Raw genomic sequence first — 16,999 nt, 5'->3', positions numbered from 1 at the left:
AATTTTTATTTTTGTTTTTAAAATTATTAAAATACTAGGTGTTTATCCGCGATTTCACGGGAAGTAATATTATACGGAGAAAAATATATTATGTTTATAATATTACAATCACTGAAAAATAGCGAAAGATATTGAAATTTAATTTTTTTACTTTGAATTGTTTGATTATCAAAAATTTACCATTTATTTTTAGAAGATCTTAGATAATTCAACAATATAAATATAAGTCACTAAAAATCTTTCTATGAAAGTCATATTATAGTATTTCTCTTACTTTATTCTTCAAAGAGGAAAAAAAGATTTTTTTTAATAGTTCCAAGATGATGGTTATAAGTTTCTATAGCTCAAACATCAGAATTACTGCTTTGTTTTACTTATATTTTTTATTTGTTTGATTATTTTATTTATTTTAAATTTAATAAAACTATTTTTCTATTATATTTTTTCCGAAATATTTGTCAAAAATAAAAGTTTTAAATATGATTAAATGTAATAGAATTTTAGTTTAAATATGAACAAGGTAATCAAAACTAAAAATGGCAGATAATTGATTGTATAATTACTTTTCAATTTACGTATCAAATTAAGAAAATTAATTCTGAACTTTATTTATGAATGACAAAAGATGAATACTATATGATGATTTTATTAAATAAATTCAAATTCCAACAACCAATCAAATTAAGAGAATTAAAACTAAACTTCACATATGAGTGATACATAAGAAAAATTCACTATAGGAAAATCGAGCATTGATGACACAATCTCCTAAAATACATATTTGTTAAAGCCATTTTTGTTAAGTATGATTTGTTTGACTATTGATATAAGATTATTCTTGATTTAATTTCTTTTAGAACTGAATTAAATAAATCAAAAATAAAAAAGTTTCGACCAATCAAATTAAAACGATTAACTAGAGAGCTCTCTTATAAGTGACACATAAGCAAAATCACTAAAGTGTTTTCTCAATTAAATATAGGAGGATTTTTTTAAATTATTTTGGTTTTTGATTTTATTGTAGCTTTAGTTTTTTACTTGAATATTGATTTTTCAATTTTTTATTTTATATATTTTATGACTCAGTTTAAAAAAAATTACTAAAAGAATATATCATAATATTTTGATAAATTAAGACTAATAGATTATTGACAAAACATGCAAACTCAACATAAAAATAAATCTAAATAATTAAATTAATCTTAAGGATAAATTTTAAGAATATTCTTTGTATAAACTATTTTGTATTATATATGTTGAAAAAAATCTTTTAGTAAAACTTATTTGTTTATAGTAGTTAGCATTTTTATTTATTGATAGTAAATTATTTATCCTGAATATAATAAAATATAACTATTGTCATCAAAACACACATAAATTATTTAATAAAATATTTTAAAACAAAAACTGTAAATTCAAAATAAAACTATAGTGAATCCCATATAAATATGCAGTAACTTAATCTTGATTGCCTTCTATATTTGCTGTAAATTTTTATTATACTAGTAATTAAGTATTATAAGTAAGAAAATAATATCATGCGTTTTAGTATTTTTTTTCTAAAATCATTTTACACATATTTCTATGATTGTTTATTTTCTGTATAAGAAATTCCTATAACAATTAATTAAAATAAATAAAATTATCTGTTTAATATTTTCGAACATCTTTTAATGTACATGTACGAGAAATTTGTTCTAATATATAAAATTATTTTGTTAAATGCTGATTAGGGAATTAAAAATATATTTTAAAATGAAAAGCTAACGTAATCTTGCTGAAAAAAAACTTAATCATCCTCTGAATAAAATTTAGACTTCGAAAACTTTAAAATTAAGTTAAAGTTTCTAAAACCAAACCCCAACAAAGCAGACTGTGGAGGCTCTTTGGCTAGTGCAAGTGGAGTTGGTTATCAATCCGACCTATGTGGGAAAAGGGTTACACACTTGGAGGCACCACCGTAGCCTACCTGTTAGCTCAATACACGTCTCTCTCGACATTTTATTGATCCAGTAACTTTTTTTGTTGATCAAACCCAGTAACTTATTAATAAAGTAAGTTTATAAGAAAACCAAAGTAGTAGTTTGATTACAGACAAGTGGACAAAAGATAGAAATGATGTGGCGAATGTCTATTTGACGAGAATCAACGTGATTGGGAGTGGTGTGGTGGGCTCAAGCTTCCGACGATAAAGCGAAACTGCTTTTTATTGCTTTCCGTTTGTCTCCTTCTTCCTTTTTTATCACACTTTTCAGTTCTCACTCCTACTTGCAAATAATAAACATTTCAGCATCGTGTGTGTTTTTTTTCTTAAAGTTTATTAATCTTACGGATTAGAATAATTGAGAAAATTTTCGCATAATCATGTGATTGTAAAAACAGTAAAGCATAAAACTATTCCGTCTTTTTTTGGTATTGTAAGATTTCTAATCACATCTACTAGTATTTTTCAAAACAATCAGTGTAATCAAATACTTTATGGTATTAATCAAACGGCTTAGTCAAACCATTAAATCAAAATCGATTTTGGTAAGACGTCCACACGTCTGGCCATTAATATATATTCAATAATTAGTTTATGTTTAGATATACTACCGGAATAAATAAATACATACGTTGTAACACTAACGTGGCACCATAAGAGTGTAATAATATAGATGATTAGATTGCCATCAAAAGAAAAAAGGATGTGATTATATAAAATGTGTTACACGTCCATAACATTATATGACTCAGTTATTTGATGGATAGAGAGACTTGAGATCTTGAAATCCAGACGGTAAGGGGACAATGGCACGAGTTCCTTCGTGGGGTTCGCCTTTATAAATTTCACCTTTTCTTTCTGTCTCTTTCCCTATTAGATTTTTCTGAAATTCTCTAGAATCTTATATTAGAATTACGAGTGGATCAAAATTTTGAAGTCCATTAATTATTTTTAATCATGAACTCGTATCACAATATCAAGAGGTCACAAATTAAAGCAATTGTTTTGATTTTTTTCAGTTTGACGTTCTATGTTTCATGCACTTTAAGTCTTTAACTAAGCATATGTCCAATGTGACTCTATTTTTTTCCTTTATAAATTATATTAAAATAAAATAATTTTATTATACAACTTGTGCTCTAAGATTATTTCCAATGATACACAAAAATACTCTATATATTTTACTCTAAAATAGAATAATTCTATTATAGAATTGGATTTGTTAAAATGGTCTATAATAGAGTGAAATATAGAATACTGTTGCTTTTTTACTATATATTTGGAGCAAAAAACAACATTACTCTATAATCCAATATATTATAAAAATAACTCTATTATAGAATAATTCTATTATAGAATGAACTATTTGAACAAATTCAACTCTATACTAGAGTTGTTTTATTTTATCGTAATTTATAAATGAAAAAATAGAGTTCTATTAGAAATAGTCTAAGACATTTAAAAAGTTACTTTTATTTTTTTTCTTACCAAGATCTTTTTCTTCTACCTTTTCATCTATCAGATTTACCATCGTTTATATATTTCATGTTATATTTTTATAGCTCTGAACATTAGCAATGTATATTACATATACCATGTTCTTATATATATATATATATATATATATATATAAAGAATATATATATATATATATATATATATTTTACTGACTAAAGTTATATTCTTTCTCTGTTTTAAATTGCATGATATTTTGGTTTAAACACACAATTTTTTAAAACTGCACAATAAAATAAGTTAATTAACTAATTATAAAAATTCAATAAAATATTATTTTAAAAAAAAATCTAATAAAGTTAAAATTAATTTAGAATAAATGTTAAAACAATAAATATCAAAAACGTAAGAAATATTACAGATACAATAAAATAGTTTGAAGTATTCAGTATTCTCTATTTTTTAAAAAATAAATGAGTATATTTCATACGCACAAACTCGTAAAAATTACAAAAAGAATATTCTCTCTATTCGTAAAAATGTCAATCTGATATATTTCACGCATATTTTTTTTGTAAAATATACTAATATGTTTTTATGTAATGTAAATCAATAAAATAAAATATAGTGGTTATTCAAAATGATGAATATTAATGTAATATGTTTGTATTGAAAACACAGAATGACAGTTTTAAACAAAAAAATAAACTTACAATGACACCTTACAAAAAAGAGGGAGTAGCATTTAGAAAAAAAAAAGCCTGATAACTTTTCCGTGCACTTAACTTAATTAGATGAACAAGTCAGGTAGCCAACATACAAAACGATATATCATATATGATCACAATTCACAAGAAAAAAGAAATGTTAAACTCGACGAAAATAACACGCAAATAACAAAATGTGTAGAAGCATCTGCATCTTCGTGTCAACATAGTAACCACTCAATGACAAACTAATACTTTTCTATGGATTCAACGTAACTCCTTTTCTCCTTTTATAGATAGTCGAAATATGGTAAAAAGAGATTGGAGACGTTATGATCATTCGAAGTGCCGTTTATATGAACTGTGATCAAAGCCGTGACGTTCTCTCCGATACAAATCAATATTTTAGTATATTAGTTAATCATTATATAATATTAAGTTATTAACCACCTTATGAAAGCCCAGTTTAAAAAAAAAAGTTATTAACCACCTTTTTAAAAATTAAGTTATTAACTAAGCTATAATACGAATTAAATACGCACGGAAGAATGTTTCGTTGGACTTCGATGGTTTGCATGGAGATATGAGCCCTACGTCGTGAGCTGTATAAATAAGAGTGTGATCTGAATAGAAGTTAACCAAACAAATCCAAAGTTCATTAAAAAGTTCCTTCTTCGTTATAATTTTTTGAAGAAGTGAATCTGGACGATGAACTAAGACGACTGTCAATTTTGGAACTTGAAACCATCAAATTCATCAAAAAAAATATATATTCAAAGATCTTATTTTTGCATTCCTACTTGTATTTAAGCTTCTTGCTTCATCAACAAATATACATTCAAAGATCTTATTTTTGCATCCCTACTTGTATTTTTTCTTTTTGAAAACTGGCCTACATCCCTACTTGTATTTAAGCTTCTTGATTCACCAAAAACCTAGTTATATCATTTTTTCCCACCTTTTTCCTACTTCTTCTTATTTGGGGTGGTCATTAAAACATGAAGGTTAGTTTCATAAATTTCATCACTCATATTCATTGATATCTCCATTGGTGTCTGAAAACGAACATAAGTACTCATAGATGTTGTTTTTACTATTTCAGTTCTTCGGATGGATGCAGAACAAGCTACATGGAAAACAAGGGAACACTCATAGACCAAGCATATCTTCTGCTTCTTCTCGTAAGTTAAAATATACATAACTTATATTCTATTGTCTACTTATTCGTTGAAACAAACCTTTTAATCTACCAAAGTTTTTGTCTACTTGAAACATGTGCAAAGCAACCCTTACTAGTTAATTGGCTCTCTGATGACTTTTTTTCTGTAAATCACAGATCAACCACGAGAGGAGTTCAGCGACTGGCCTCATGGACTACTTGCGATTGGAACGTTCGGTAGTGTGACCAAAGAGCACACACCAATAGAGGCTGTTCAAGAAGAGAAGCCCTCTAACGTGCACGTGGAAGGTCAAGCGAAAGATAGAGATCAAGACCTTTCTTCCTCCGGTGATCTAGAAGATTTCACTCCCGAGGAAGTTGGGAAGCTGCAAAAGGAGCTGACGAAGCTCTTGTCAAGAAAGAAAAGGAAGTCAGATGTGAACAGAGAACTTGCTAATCTTCCTTTGGATAGATTCTTGAATTGTCCTTCGAGTCTTGAAGTCGATAGACGGATCAGCAACGCTCTTTCTGGTGGTGGTGGAGATTATGATGAGAACGAAGAAGACATTGAGCGTACGATTAGTGTTATCTTGGGAAAATGCAAAGCTATCTCTACAGATAGTAGCAGTAAGAAGAAGAAGAGTAAGAGAGATTTGAGCAAGACCTCTGTTTCTTATCTACTCAAGAAGATGTTTGTCTGTACAGAAGGGTTTTCTCCCCTTCCCAACCCTAGCTTGAGGGACACGTTTCAAGAATCAAGAATGGAAAAGGTACTACTGAAGCTCATAACGTATAATTTCTTTTTAATATTGATTAGAGTATTTTGTTTATGTAACTTATTATTTACATGATATATACAGCTACTGAGGGTGATGCTACTCAAGAAGATTAATGCTCAAGCATCGCCGAAGGAAACACCAATGAAGAAATACGTGCAAGATAAGCAACAACTTTCATTAAAGAATAAGGAAGAAGAAGGACGAAATAGTAGCGATGGGTGTAAATGGGTCAAAACAGATTCTGATTGTGAGTTTCTTATCTTTTAATTTTTTTAAATTAACACAAAAGCAAGTTCAAGAACTGATTTGATCTTTTTCTTCTTTGTGGTTGCAGTCATTGTTCTTGAGATCTGATCCCAGTAATCCATTTTTAATGTTCTTACAAGAAAGTACAGGTAACAATTAAACTGAATAATGAATATTAATTTCATTACTTTTGCTTCTTCTATAGTGCTGAATCTCATATTAGATCTTATGTTCTTGCAGATAGATGATCTTCATTGATATCAAGACAAAGAAAATTTTAAAAGAAGTGATTCAATTATTTTCTTTTTCTTTCTGATGAAAGATTTTGAGTATCTTAAAAAAAAGTTTTTGAGTATCTGGAGAGTTCATGAGTTTCTTTTTTTTTGCATGTTTGATTCCATAAAAGCCAAACATGTTCTGGAAACTAAAACATCAGAATACAGTAAATGAAACATTTATACGAGTACATACATGTGTGTATATAAGGAGAGAATTATATATATACATACATGTATGTAGTTGTGTATTTTTCAGGTGGATAACCTTAGTTTTATATAAAGACTTCATCTTCTCTTTTTTTGCTTTACACTCTGTTCTGTTATGTCATAACAACTATAATTATTCAACAAAGTTGTAAATCACAAAAACTGTGTGGGTCCTAAAAGAAAGCATCCACGTAGATTAGGACAACCATCGTTTCAACCAGAATCCCATGGATTCTAAGCATAAATCAATTTGGTGGGTTCGTTAACTATGAGTTAAACTAGAATTAAAAAATACATTTAGTTAAGTTTGTTGAGGATTTGAACTCTTCAACCTTAAATCTATTCACTAAAGTAATTTAAAATAGTTGGCCCTGTAAATGCTTATTAGGAGCCAAGACTTCATTTACTGTATTCTGATGTTTTAGTTTCCAGAACATGTTTTGACTTCTATACGAGTCTGGTCTCAGACTCTCATCCTCTTGCCGCTTAGTGGATTTTTTATTTCTAAAAAAAAAATCTTGTGAGACTACTCACTTACCTTTCTCCATAAGATCCAAAAAAAGAGGTACACTTGGCACTACTATGCATTTTTATTCTCATCGGCTAATAAGGAGGCTATCATTAGAGTGATGCACTGCAGGTGAGGACCCTCAACTGTTTACACCAAAACTCCATCCCAACATTATGAAATGAAGAAAGTGAGAACAACCATCGTAAAATCTCTCTCAGTGTCAATTGGTGGCACAGTTTCTGCAAGTTACTCATTAAATCACTCCTCCATCCGGTTGGGAAACACTTGTTCAGAGTACATCATTAGCTTAATTGGAAAGAAAAAAATATCAAAGACAAAATCTGGATGCATTGGATTAAGTGACACTTACAATGAAACCAAAGATGTAGTTTTGACTTTTGAGTTTGGAATTTAAAAGATTTCTGCCTAGAATCTTCATGTAACAAAAGAAAAAAAAAATTAGAATGGGCCAGTTTACGATTACTTCTAAGTTGGTCTCCTAAAAATGAAATCCATTTTTTTCACGGACCATAAAACACAGTTAAAAGGCTCGTTATAACATGGTACATTTGTAGTTTTGTCGGCTGAACACTCTGAGTAAACCAGAGGCTTTCACAGGTTAAACTATTTTCAGTACAACCTTCCAACATCTGGAGAAACGATCAAAGGAGCAAAACCTTTTAACAGCCGTACGATCTTAACTCGTTTGACACATCTCACTGACTTCTTCAGTCATCAGCTTCCTCTCTCTCTCTTCAGATCTCTGCATCTCCTCCTCCTCCTCCTCCTCCTCGGGTTTCAATGTCGCTCCATCATCATTATCTTCTTCTTCTTCTTCTGCTACTAGTATCCCTGACCCCTTCTCTGCTCCAAGCTTCGGTGCATGAGTACCGCAGCGAGAGATTCATGTCCAAAGGCAACGCCTTTGTCTTCCACGGCGGCAGCGAAGGCATCTACTCCTCTTCTCCCTCCGACTCCGATTCCCTCTCCTCCTTTATCCGGTACAAAGCTCTCTCCTTCCATTCTCTTTTAACTTTAAAGTCTCTTCCTTTAGGATCTGATCTTTGTAATCAGAACCCACTTAGGAAGGAATCTTCGTCTATGAGTTTGATCTTAGAGAGTTAAACAAGTAGTTTCAAGCTGATTCAGTTCGTTTGTATACAGTTCTTAACTGAAACTCTCTGTGAAAGTTTCCTACTTTGGAAACTCTCTGTGAAAGTTTCTTACTTTGTAACTCTGTTTGTATCCTCTCTGAGTCAAGTACAGAGTAAACATTGCTTCCACGTGTCAAAGAGTGTAACTTCCATTGTTTTTGAGTAACATCTTACCTGGCTTCTCCGCGAAAGTTTCTAACTTTGCAATGCATTTCAACAGTTTCGAGAAGATCACATTCCGGAGACCTGAGGAAGTTTCCAACACCTCTTCATTACCTATCCACGCCGTCGTTTTCGAGGTGGAAGACAGGGAGAACATCGGAGGATCAGCTTACGGTGGGCAGAGAGCTGTCTGCTGCACATCTGACTTGGCTAAACTCGGTGTCTGCTCCCATGGAGAGATCATTCACCACCCTTCCCTTAAAGACTCCTCCTGGCCTCAAGTCTTTGGTGTTTCCTTTGTCGAGAGCGAGTTGTCTGCTACTCTGCCGACGAGGTCGGTTCAGATCCCTAGGACAGGAATGTACAACCTCTACTTCATCCACTGCGACCCTGGTCTCAAGGATTTGAGTGTTGAAGGTAAAACCATCTGGAAAAACCCTGGAGGGTACTTACCAGGTAGAATGGCTCCGTTGATGTACTTCTACGGGTTCATGTCCCTCGCCTTTGTCCTTCTCGCCGTCTTCTGGTTCTCCCAGTGCGCTAGGTTCTGGAGAGAAGTGCTCCCCTTACAGAACTGTGTTACTCTGGTGATAACCTTAGGGATGTGCGAGATGGCGCTTTGGTATTTCGACTACGCCGAGTTCAACGAGACAGGGGTGAGACCGACGGTGATCACTGTATGGGCGGTGACCTTTGGTTGTATCAAACGCACGTGCGCTCGTGTTATCATCCTGATGGTTTCGATGGGGTACGGTGTCGTGAGGCCCACGCTCGGTGGGTTTACGTCGAAGGTGATCATGCTCGGTGTCACTTTCTTCGCTGCTTCCGAGACTCTTGAGCTGTTGGAGAATGTTGGTGCTGTGAGTGACTTCTCAGGGAAGGCTAGACTGTTTTTAGTTCTCCCCGTCGCGGTGTTGGATGCTTTCTTCATCATATGGATATTCAAGTCGCTCTCCGCTACTTTCAAGAAGCTTCAGACGAGAAGGTTGTTGGTGAAGTTGGATGTGTACAGAAAGTTCACTAATGCTTTGGCTGTAGCTATCTTGGTTTCCGTCGGTTGGATTTGCTACGAGGTAAATAATGTAACAACTCAATCTCAGTAGTGTGATGTGTAATTAAAGTTTTTTTTTTAAACTTGTTGGACAGCTTTACTTCAAGTCTAAGGATGTTTACAATGAGCATTGGCAAAACGCTTGGATCATCCCTGCCTTTTGGCAGCTTCTCTCCTTCTCGCTCCTGATTGTTATCTGTTCTCTCTGGGCTCCATCTCAGAACTCGACGAGGTAAACACTATGTTCAAGAAGAGGGTTTTGATTATAAGAAGCTTGATGTGTTTGTTATTCGGTTGTTTCCTTGTTTAGGTATGCATTCTCAGGATCGTCTGGTGATTCAAGCGGGGAGTTTGAGAAGGATGATTACACACTAACCCTCATTAAACCATCTCCGGTTCCTTCTCACGAAGTCAAGAGCCACTCAGAAGCCAGCTCTTTGCAAGCTGACGAGGAAGAACCAGATTTGGAGGAAGACAAGAGGGAGTGAAGTAGGGAAAGACAATTTAGTTACAATTGATCTTCTTCTACTTTGACCGTTTTTTTCTCTCTCTTTATATTAGACACCTCAAAGTTTTATTATATGTATTCTTGTAGGTCACGCGAGTTTAGTTTTGTACAATACTAAGGCCAAGAGACCAAAGCAGCCTTTGTCTTCGGTGTTTTATAGTGCTTTAGTTTGTGTACCCGTGTTTTTGTTACCATATGTAATGTTTAAACTTCATTTTCCTAAGTTGCATCTTATACTAGGAAGACACGAATAGGTCAAGAAATACTTGTCTCTAATTTTATATCGTCTCTCCTTAGATGGTGAGTCACAGATAACCCCTCGAACAAGTCAGGAGCCTCGGCCTTCTAGCTCTTCAACTGTGATCTTAATGTGGTTCACCGGGTGTTTTCCGCTATCTGTATGGCTCCTGAACACCCAAGAAACGATTCTGAAAGCCGGATTAAGCTTCTCCAATATCGAGATCTTCAGCTATTCCCTCAGCTGAGCATCTGGGACCAACCCATTGTGATTTGAACCCTAGTAACTTTCTCAAATAGAGCGTTAAAAGATTTAAAGCAATTCTTGAGACACATGATGGCTGATGCAAAGTAGGGTGGGAAAAAAACTCGATCCAAACCGACTCAAATCAAATCAAACCAAAATATATATCTAAACCATTTGGTTAACAATTTTATCAATCCAAATGATTCGGCTTGGTTTGATCTTAAACCAAATTAAAACGAAAAACTGAAGTGATTTTTAATTAAATTAGGTAAACATATTAAAATATTAAATTTAAATATATGTAAATCCAAATAAACCAAATGTAATCCGAACTTAACCCAAGCGTAACGTCCCTTCGTCTTGAGCAATACAAGACTTTTAACCCAAGCGGCTATTTGCCAATGCTTAGTGGCTTGTAATAGATAAGAGTAAATCATATTTTAAAAATACACTTGAAAAATTGGGTATTCCATAATTAACTTATATTTATTTTATGACCAACTTATAAATTTGTATAACATTGTTTCTTACGTTACAGAATACGGGTTTGATACCAAGTACCAAGTACCAAGCATGTGCAAATCTAAAGACACATATGTTATGGTCATATTAGATATGGAGCATGTGAAGAAGCTGCAATTAGTATCTGTCAGCGTCAAAGCATCAATTTGCTTTCATCCATTGTCGCAACTCGCAAGGGACCTACTTCCGCCTCATCGAATGTTTGAAACGTAAACTTTCTATTTAGCCGTCACAAATTAATGATTAATGCATGCTAACGAGTGTTTATACTTTATATATATTATTATCTTTCAAAATTGTCATCTAAACAACACTAATGCATATAAACATGAATAAACCCTCAAATGGATGCATTTACAAACGTTACATACCAAATATCACATAGTTTTGTATATCATACGATTTGCAGTCATTGATTTCCTTTCTGGATAACCTTCGATACAACAATGTAGAGACATATATGAATCGTCATGTGAAAACTGCAAATCTTGCTTTTGGTCTTGTGGAGTAGAATCGTGCAGCAATGCATCACTACATACATATATTATATATTTGTATGTATATAGACTCATGTTGCTGTTCAACTGTAGATATAATGTTACCTGATTTTGAAAAATCTTCAGAGTATTATGTTCCGATCGACAAGATCTTGCAAGTTGCGATGAATAGTAATTGATACTATTATTTTTCCCTTGGCACCATCGTCTAGAAACACGGATATTTATTATAGAACATTTTGTCTCACATACTTTTGAAATTATTTAAATCCCTGGTTGGCGTTGGATTTTATAAAAAGACCGTAAATTTTGATTTGATTTTATATATTTCGATACGAACAAAAAAAATCTGGATATCCGTAATTCTACGAAACAAAACTAAGACTATTTTTAACCTAACTCTATTTTTTCCTTTATATTTTTCACAAAAATAGAGTAACTCTATTATAGAGTAAGTTTTGCTCGAATGGTTTACTCTATAATAGAGTTATTCTATTTTTATAGAGAAAATAGTGTAAACCTACTTTTCACTCTATATTCTCTATTTTATCCTCTATATTTTTCACAAAAATAGAGTAACTCTATTATAGAGTAAGTTTTGCTCGAATGGTTTACTCTATAATAGAGTTACTCTGTTTTTATAGAGAAAATAGTGTAACCCTACTTTTTCACTCTATATTTGGAGTAAAATAATGGCTTTACTTTATTTTCTCCACAAAAATAGAGTAACTCTATTATAGAAAAAATCATTGGATCAAAACTTACTTTTATAATAGAGTTACTCTATTTTTGTGAGAATTATAGAGAAAAAAATAGAGTGCCATTGGAAATGCTCTAACACTAATACTAATATGCAATACCTGTAAAAAATGAAACAAATCATAAATACTAATATTTAGGAATAAATATCCGTTCAGATCCGTTACACACACACATATATATATAAATATAAATATAAGTTACATAAATATTATATTAGTTATTAGAACTTCAAAAAATAAACAATTTTGTATTTTTATAATAAATATTATTATTTTTATTTACTTTTAACTGTTTGTTTATTTTTACGGATCAGATCAGATATCGAACTAATTTTTTTTTTAAAAAATCAAATCTCGGTGACACCAAATGATCCAGGTGAGTACGAGCCGCAATTATTCGACTGAAATTGATCGGATCGTAAATCCCTTGGAAAATCTGGATATCTGATTCGGGTCTTACCTCTGCGAATGAACAATATAAAGAAATCCATACTAGGACTAAGCAAGCAGAAGTTTATCAGACACACATATTTTGAGTTTGATGGTACTTAAATATTAATAGGTTTCAAAAAAAAATATTAATAGGTTTCCGATATATCTTTTCAGTTTTCAGTTTCGATATACTATGTGAACTTGTGACAAAATTTCAATTTTCAATTATGATGCTAAAAAAAAGAATGAGAAAACAATCATGCATGAACTATGGGTATACCCGTTCAGATGTCGATACGTGTTGTAAATTTGTAATCCTAATGTTAATCACAAGCCAATACTTTCACGTGTCCTAAAAACTCTTGTCGGGGATAAGCATTCAACTATTCACCGATGCACTAGTATTCTAGAGTCAATGGTTGGTTTCCACAAATTCATTTCCTCAGCCGACGCGAGGGCTATAGTCCGTTACGACAATGGCTTTTGTAACCCCCTCAATTATTTATGTCCATCAATAGCAAAAATGCCACTAATATAAGGATAAAATCGTAAATAACATAATTGTTAACGCCTTCCTGTAACGTCGCCGTCAACTATTTTCATCCTCTTTAAAAAAAAAAGAATTTCACTGCAGACATAAGGAAAACGTGGTAGAAGTTGTAACGAATATTGGTTTTGGTTTGGTGTTGAAATAAATTAATTTATTCGTGAGGACTTAAAGCCACATAAACTTGTTGACATAATATAAAAGAGCATGGGCAAAAGAAACTCAAGACATCTTCTTGTAAGTTGTTGTCCTGATCTATAACGTGTGCAACGCATACAAGAACTAGAATCTTGTATTGCAGTCTCATCACAGTATGTCGACCGGAAAAGCGCCGGAGAAGTCCAACTTTAACCGGAGATGTAGTCTGCTCAGTCGGTACTTGAAGGAGAAGGGAAGTTTTGGGAATATAGATATAGGCCTGGCTCGAAACTCCGATCCTGGGTTAGCCGGAAAATCTGATCTTAGAGGTACTTATTTCAATTCTTCTCCGACACGGCCGCCGCCGACAATGACCCTGATTTATTTTAATATTCTTCCTCTAAATAAGATAAATAAATGTATCAAAAATTTTGAGGAAATATTCAAAACTCGTTTTCTATAAATTCTAGATTAATTTCTGATATTTCTTAATGAGTTAAGTCAAATTCATCCGGCCATTACACCCAAAAAAAGTCATCCGGCCAGCTAAGCTTGGATGCTAGAACAATCCTAAACAGAATCATGATTTTTTTTTTTTTTTTTTTGTAAACTAACAGAATCATGATTTTGGCGTAAATATTAGATTTTTTTTTGGTTAAATGTAAACTAATTCCCATTTTTAGTCAAAAAAGCACGGTAATATTAATATGTAGCTTGGTCACATTACGTGTACTAAACAAAAGAATTGTTATTTGAAAAAAAAAATCAAATTTTGCAATTTAATTTTAATTAATTTTGATGTATTTTTTTGGTTTTAATTATAGCTCAACAAAATGCAATAAAGAAGGCAGACATTTCTGAAACTAGACCCTTCAAGTTGACTCAGAAGCAGCTTTCAGTAGGTGAAACCTCTATTTCTTCCAGAGGCAAAGCCATAGATGTCGTCGATCTAAGGTTATCTAGTTTTGATCTTATCTATCTTATTAAAGCTGAAGTACAATTTCGGTGTGTTTGGATACTTAGATAAGAGTATTAAAAAATTTTGGTATGTTTGGAAACATGGATTGTAGTCTTTTTAAAAAAATTAATTTTGTTTGGAAACAAAGATAGTAGTATTAAACAGAAAAAGTAGTGGGCTTAAGTTATTAAGTCCATTATAAAAGAATGTTGTCAATATATATATAAAATAAATACAAAGCCCAATTTGAAATAACAACTCAAATTATGGTTTTTATATTTCATATTAAGTTTTTAAAATATAATATATATAATTATTTATATGATGATACGTATTAAATATTATTAATTATATGATTACTTATATGATGGTACATATAAAATACGATTAATTATATGATGAAATTATACGATATATAATAATGACTAAGGATGGATTTTCAGATATCTATACGGGTTTGGTTCTGATCGGTTTGCGTTTCGGGTTTTCGAGGTCAAAGATTTAAGTCCTATTAGGATGTTTCTAAATTTTTGTTTGAGTTTGATTCGGATCTTTACGGGTTTGGTTTGAGTTTGGATAATCTATTTAAATAACATATATCAGAATACCTAAGCTTAACATATCAATTGGTTTGATTTAAAATTTTGGATACGAAATCAATAATTATTTTAAGTATTTTTGGTGATTTGAGTATACTTTAACTATTTCAGATATTTGTTTTTGACTATCTATATATATTTTCAAGTATTTTAAACCAATTAAAAAGTATCATTCTTGATGTTTTATATACGTTAAATATAAAATAATTAATATATAAGTATATAAATCTATTTTTGGATAAATTCAGGTACACGAATACTTCGGTTCCGATCCGATTCGGTTCTCTAACTAACAAAATTTTGAATAATTCGAATATTTAATCAATTTATGTTCAGGTTTGGTACTATATTTACGGATTGGTATCAGTTCTGTTCCTCAGATTCATTTTGCCAAATCCTAATAATCATATGAAAAACAAATATCATCATATTTTTTAAAATATACATCCGCAGAGGTGTAGAGATCAAAGTCTATAATCATTTATTTTAACAACAAGCCAAATAAATATGTTGATTGAAGAGCGAATAAAACAAAACTAGAGAAATACATAGTTTACCAGAGACACTCTATGTGTCGAATTTATTATAAAGAAAATTTTATTAAAATAAATAAATTCAATAATTACAAACAAATAATATACTTCATAAAAGTGAAAAATAATATCCGCGCTTTCGAAGCGCGGGTCAAAATCTAGTACGGTATTAAATAAAAGGCCGATCGTGATGTATGGACTACCGGTTATTGACATGTGAAATTTAACCAAATGAATTTGATTTGATTTCAGTGAACCGAGAAACGTACCGGAGGAGCCTAAAACTTCCCAGTTGACCATATTTTTCGGCAGTAAAGTTATAGTTTACAACGAGTTTCCTGAAGACAAAGCCAAGGAGATAATAGAAGCAGCCAAAGAAGCAAACCCAGTTGCTGTTGAGTCAAAGAACATTCAGAACCACATGAATCTTGATATGAACATTAACAACAAAAGCAACGTTGTGATTCCTGACCTGAATGAACCAACGAGTTCCGGTAACAACGATGATCATCAAACAAAAGAGCAACATCAAGTCGTGGAACGCATTGCAAGAAGAGCCTCTCTTCATCGGTTCTTTTCCAAACGAAAAGACAGGTAAACCGAACTGGAACATGTGTTTGTCTTACCTGAATTGGTCGTAGATTAGGACCAAAACCTTTCTAGCTTAATGGGCTCAACCTTATTAGAAGAGTGCTTTAGTTGGAACCCATTGTTATGATTTATGATGCGTCATAGTTAAAGTTTAAGTATGTTTGATTTTCAGGGCTGTAGCTAGAGCTCCATATCAAGTGAACCAAAACGGTGGTCATCTTCCTCCCAAGCCACAAATGGTCGGTCCATCGGTAGAGCCAGGACAATCCTCGCGACAGCCTGCGACACCCTCAAAACCACAGAGACATAACTATGTGTCGATGGAAGTGGACGAAGAAGGACGGTGTTCAAAAGATCTCGAACTCAAGCTTTAGGATGTATCAAAATTTTAAGAGTGCACGTTTGCAGTTTAACTGATTCAGGATTGGAAGCCATAGATTGAATGATTTATAGTATTTCGTTTACTTTTTTTGTCAAAATATGTAATTCCATCTGGTTTAGATTCTTCGCAATTGTATTACATAGTCATACTTTCTACTTTCTAGATATACTCGTTTCTCAATCTGGTTATAGATTCTCTAGAGTGTGTGGTAAGATATTTTGGCCTTCTCTTATATTCCAAAAACATTCCACAACCTTGAAATCTCGTCTCCAGCTGCTGAAGCTACGTTACAACCAGCTAAACTCTTATCATATATATTAAGTAATAATACTCTTAATGTGTGAGCATTGACTT

The 16,999-nt window shown here is 32.2% G+C and overlaps 3 protein-coding genes across 4 annotated transcripts; all 3 read left to right on the top strand.

Moving 5' to 3' along the window:
- The first annotated feature begins 4,768 nt into the window (after positions 1–4,768).
- LOC108826689 (protein LAZY 4) lies at positions 4,769–6,980 on the top strand. The gene is made up of 6 exons (XM_018600071.2): positions 4,769–5,150; positions 5,249–5,327; positions 5,483–6,075; positions 6,166–6,331; positions 6,419–6,479; positions 6,571–6,980. The coding sequence occupies exons 1-5, from the start codon at positions 5,145–5,147 to the stop codon at positions 6,436–6,438; spliced, it is 864 nt and encodes a 287-aa protein (XP_018455573.2). The 5' UTR covers positions 4,769–5,144; the 3' UTR covers positions 6,439–6,479; positions 6,571–6,980.
- Positions 6,981–7,980: 1,000 nt separating this feature from the next.
- LOC108828505 (uncharacterized) lies at positions 7,981–10,424 on the top strand. The gene is made up of 4 exons (XM_018602222.2): positions 7,981–8,327; positions 8,701–9,715; positions 9,789–9,925; positions 10,004–10,424. Exons 1-4 carry the CDS (start codon positions 8,128–8,130, stop codon positions 10,179–10,181), a joined length of 1,530 nt encoding a protein of 509 aa, XP_018457724.1. The 5' UTR covers positions 7,981–8,127; the 3' UTR covers positions 10,182–10,424.
- A 3,193-nt stretch (positions 10,425–13,617) lies between these two features.
- Positions 13,618–16,898, top strand: LOC108827761 (protein TIFY 11B). 2 transcript variants are annotated; one of them, XM_018601239.2, is made up of 4 exons: positions 13,621–13,911; positions 14,407–14,536; positions 15,925–16,266; positions 16,436–16,898. In XM_018601239.2, exons 1-4 carry the CDS (start codon positions 13,758–13,760, stop codon positions 16,635–16,637), a joined length of 828 nt encoding a protein of 275 aa, XP_018456741.1. In that variant the 5' UTR covers positions 13,621–13,757; the 3' UTR covers positions 16,638–16,898. The 2 variants fall into 2 exon arrangements, with proteins under 2 accessions (XP_056849416.1, XP_018456741.1); XM_056993436.1 differs by lacking the exon at positions 16,436–16,898 and having other exon boundaries at positions 13,618–13,911; positions 15,925–16,270.
- The last annotated feature ends 101 nt before the right edge of the window (positions 16,899–16,999 follow it).

This window comes from Raphanus sativus, chromosome 9 (genome assembly GCF_000801105.2).
Source record: "Raphanus sativus cultivar WK10039 chromosome 9, ASM80110v3, whole genome shotgun sequence".
Classification (NCBI taxonomy): domain Eukaryota; kingdom Viridiplantae; phylum Streptophyta; class Magnoliopsida; order Brassicales; family Brassicaceae; genus Raphanus; species Raphanus sativus.
Note: the sequence above shows the minus strand (reverse complement) of the source record. Positions and strands in the feature narration are given on the sequence as shown.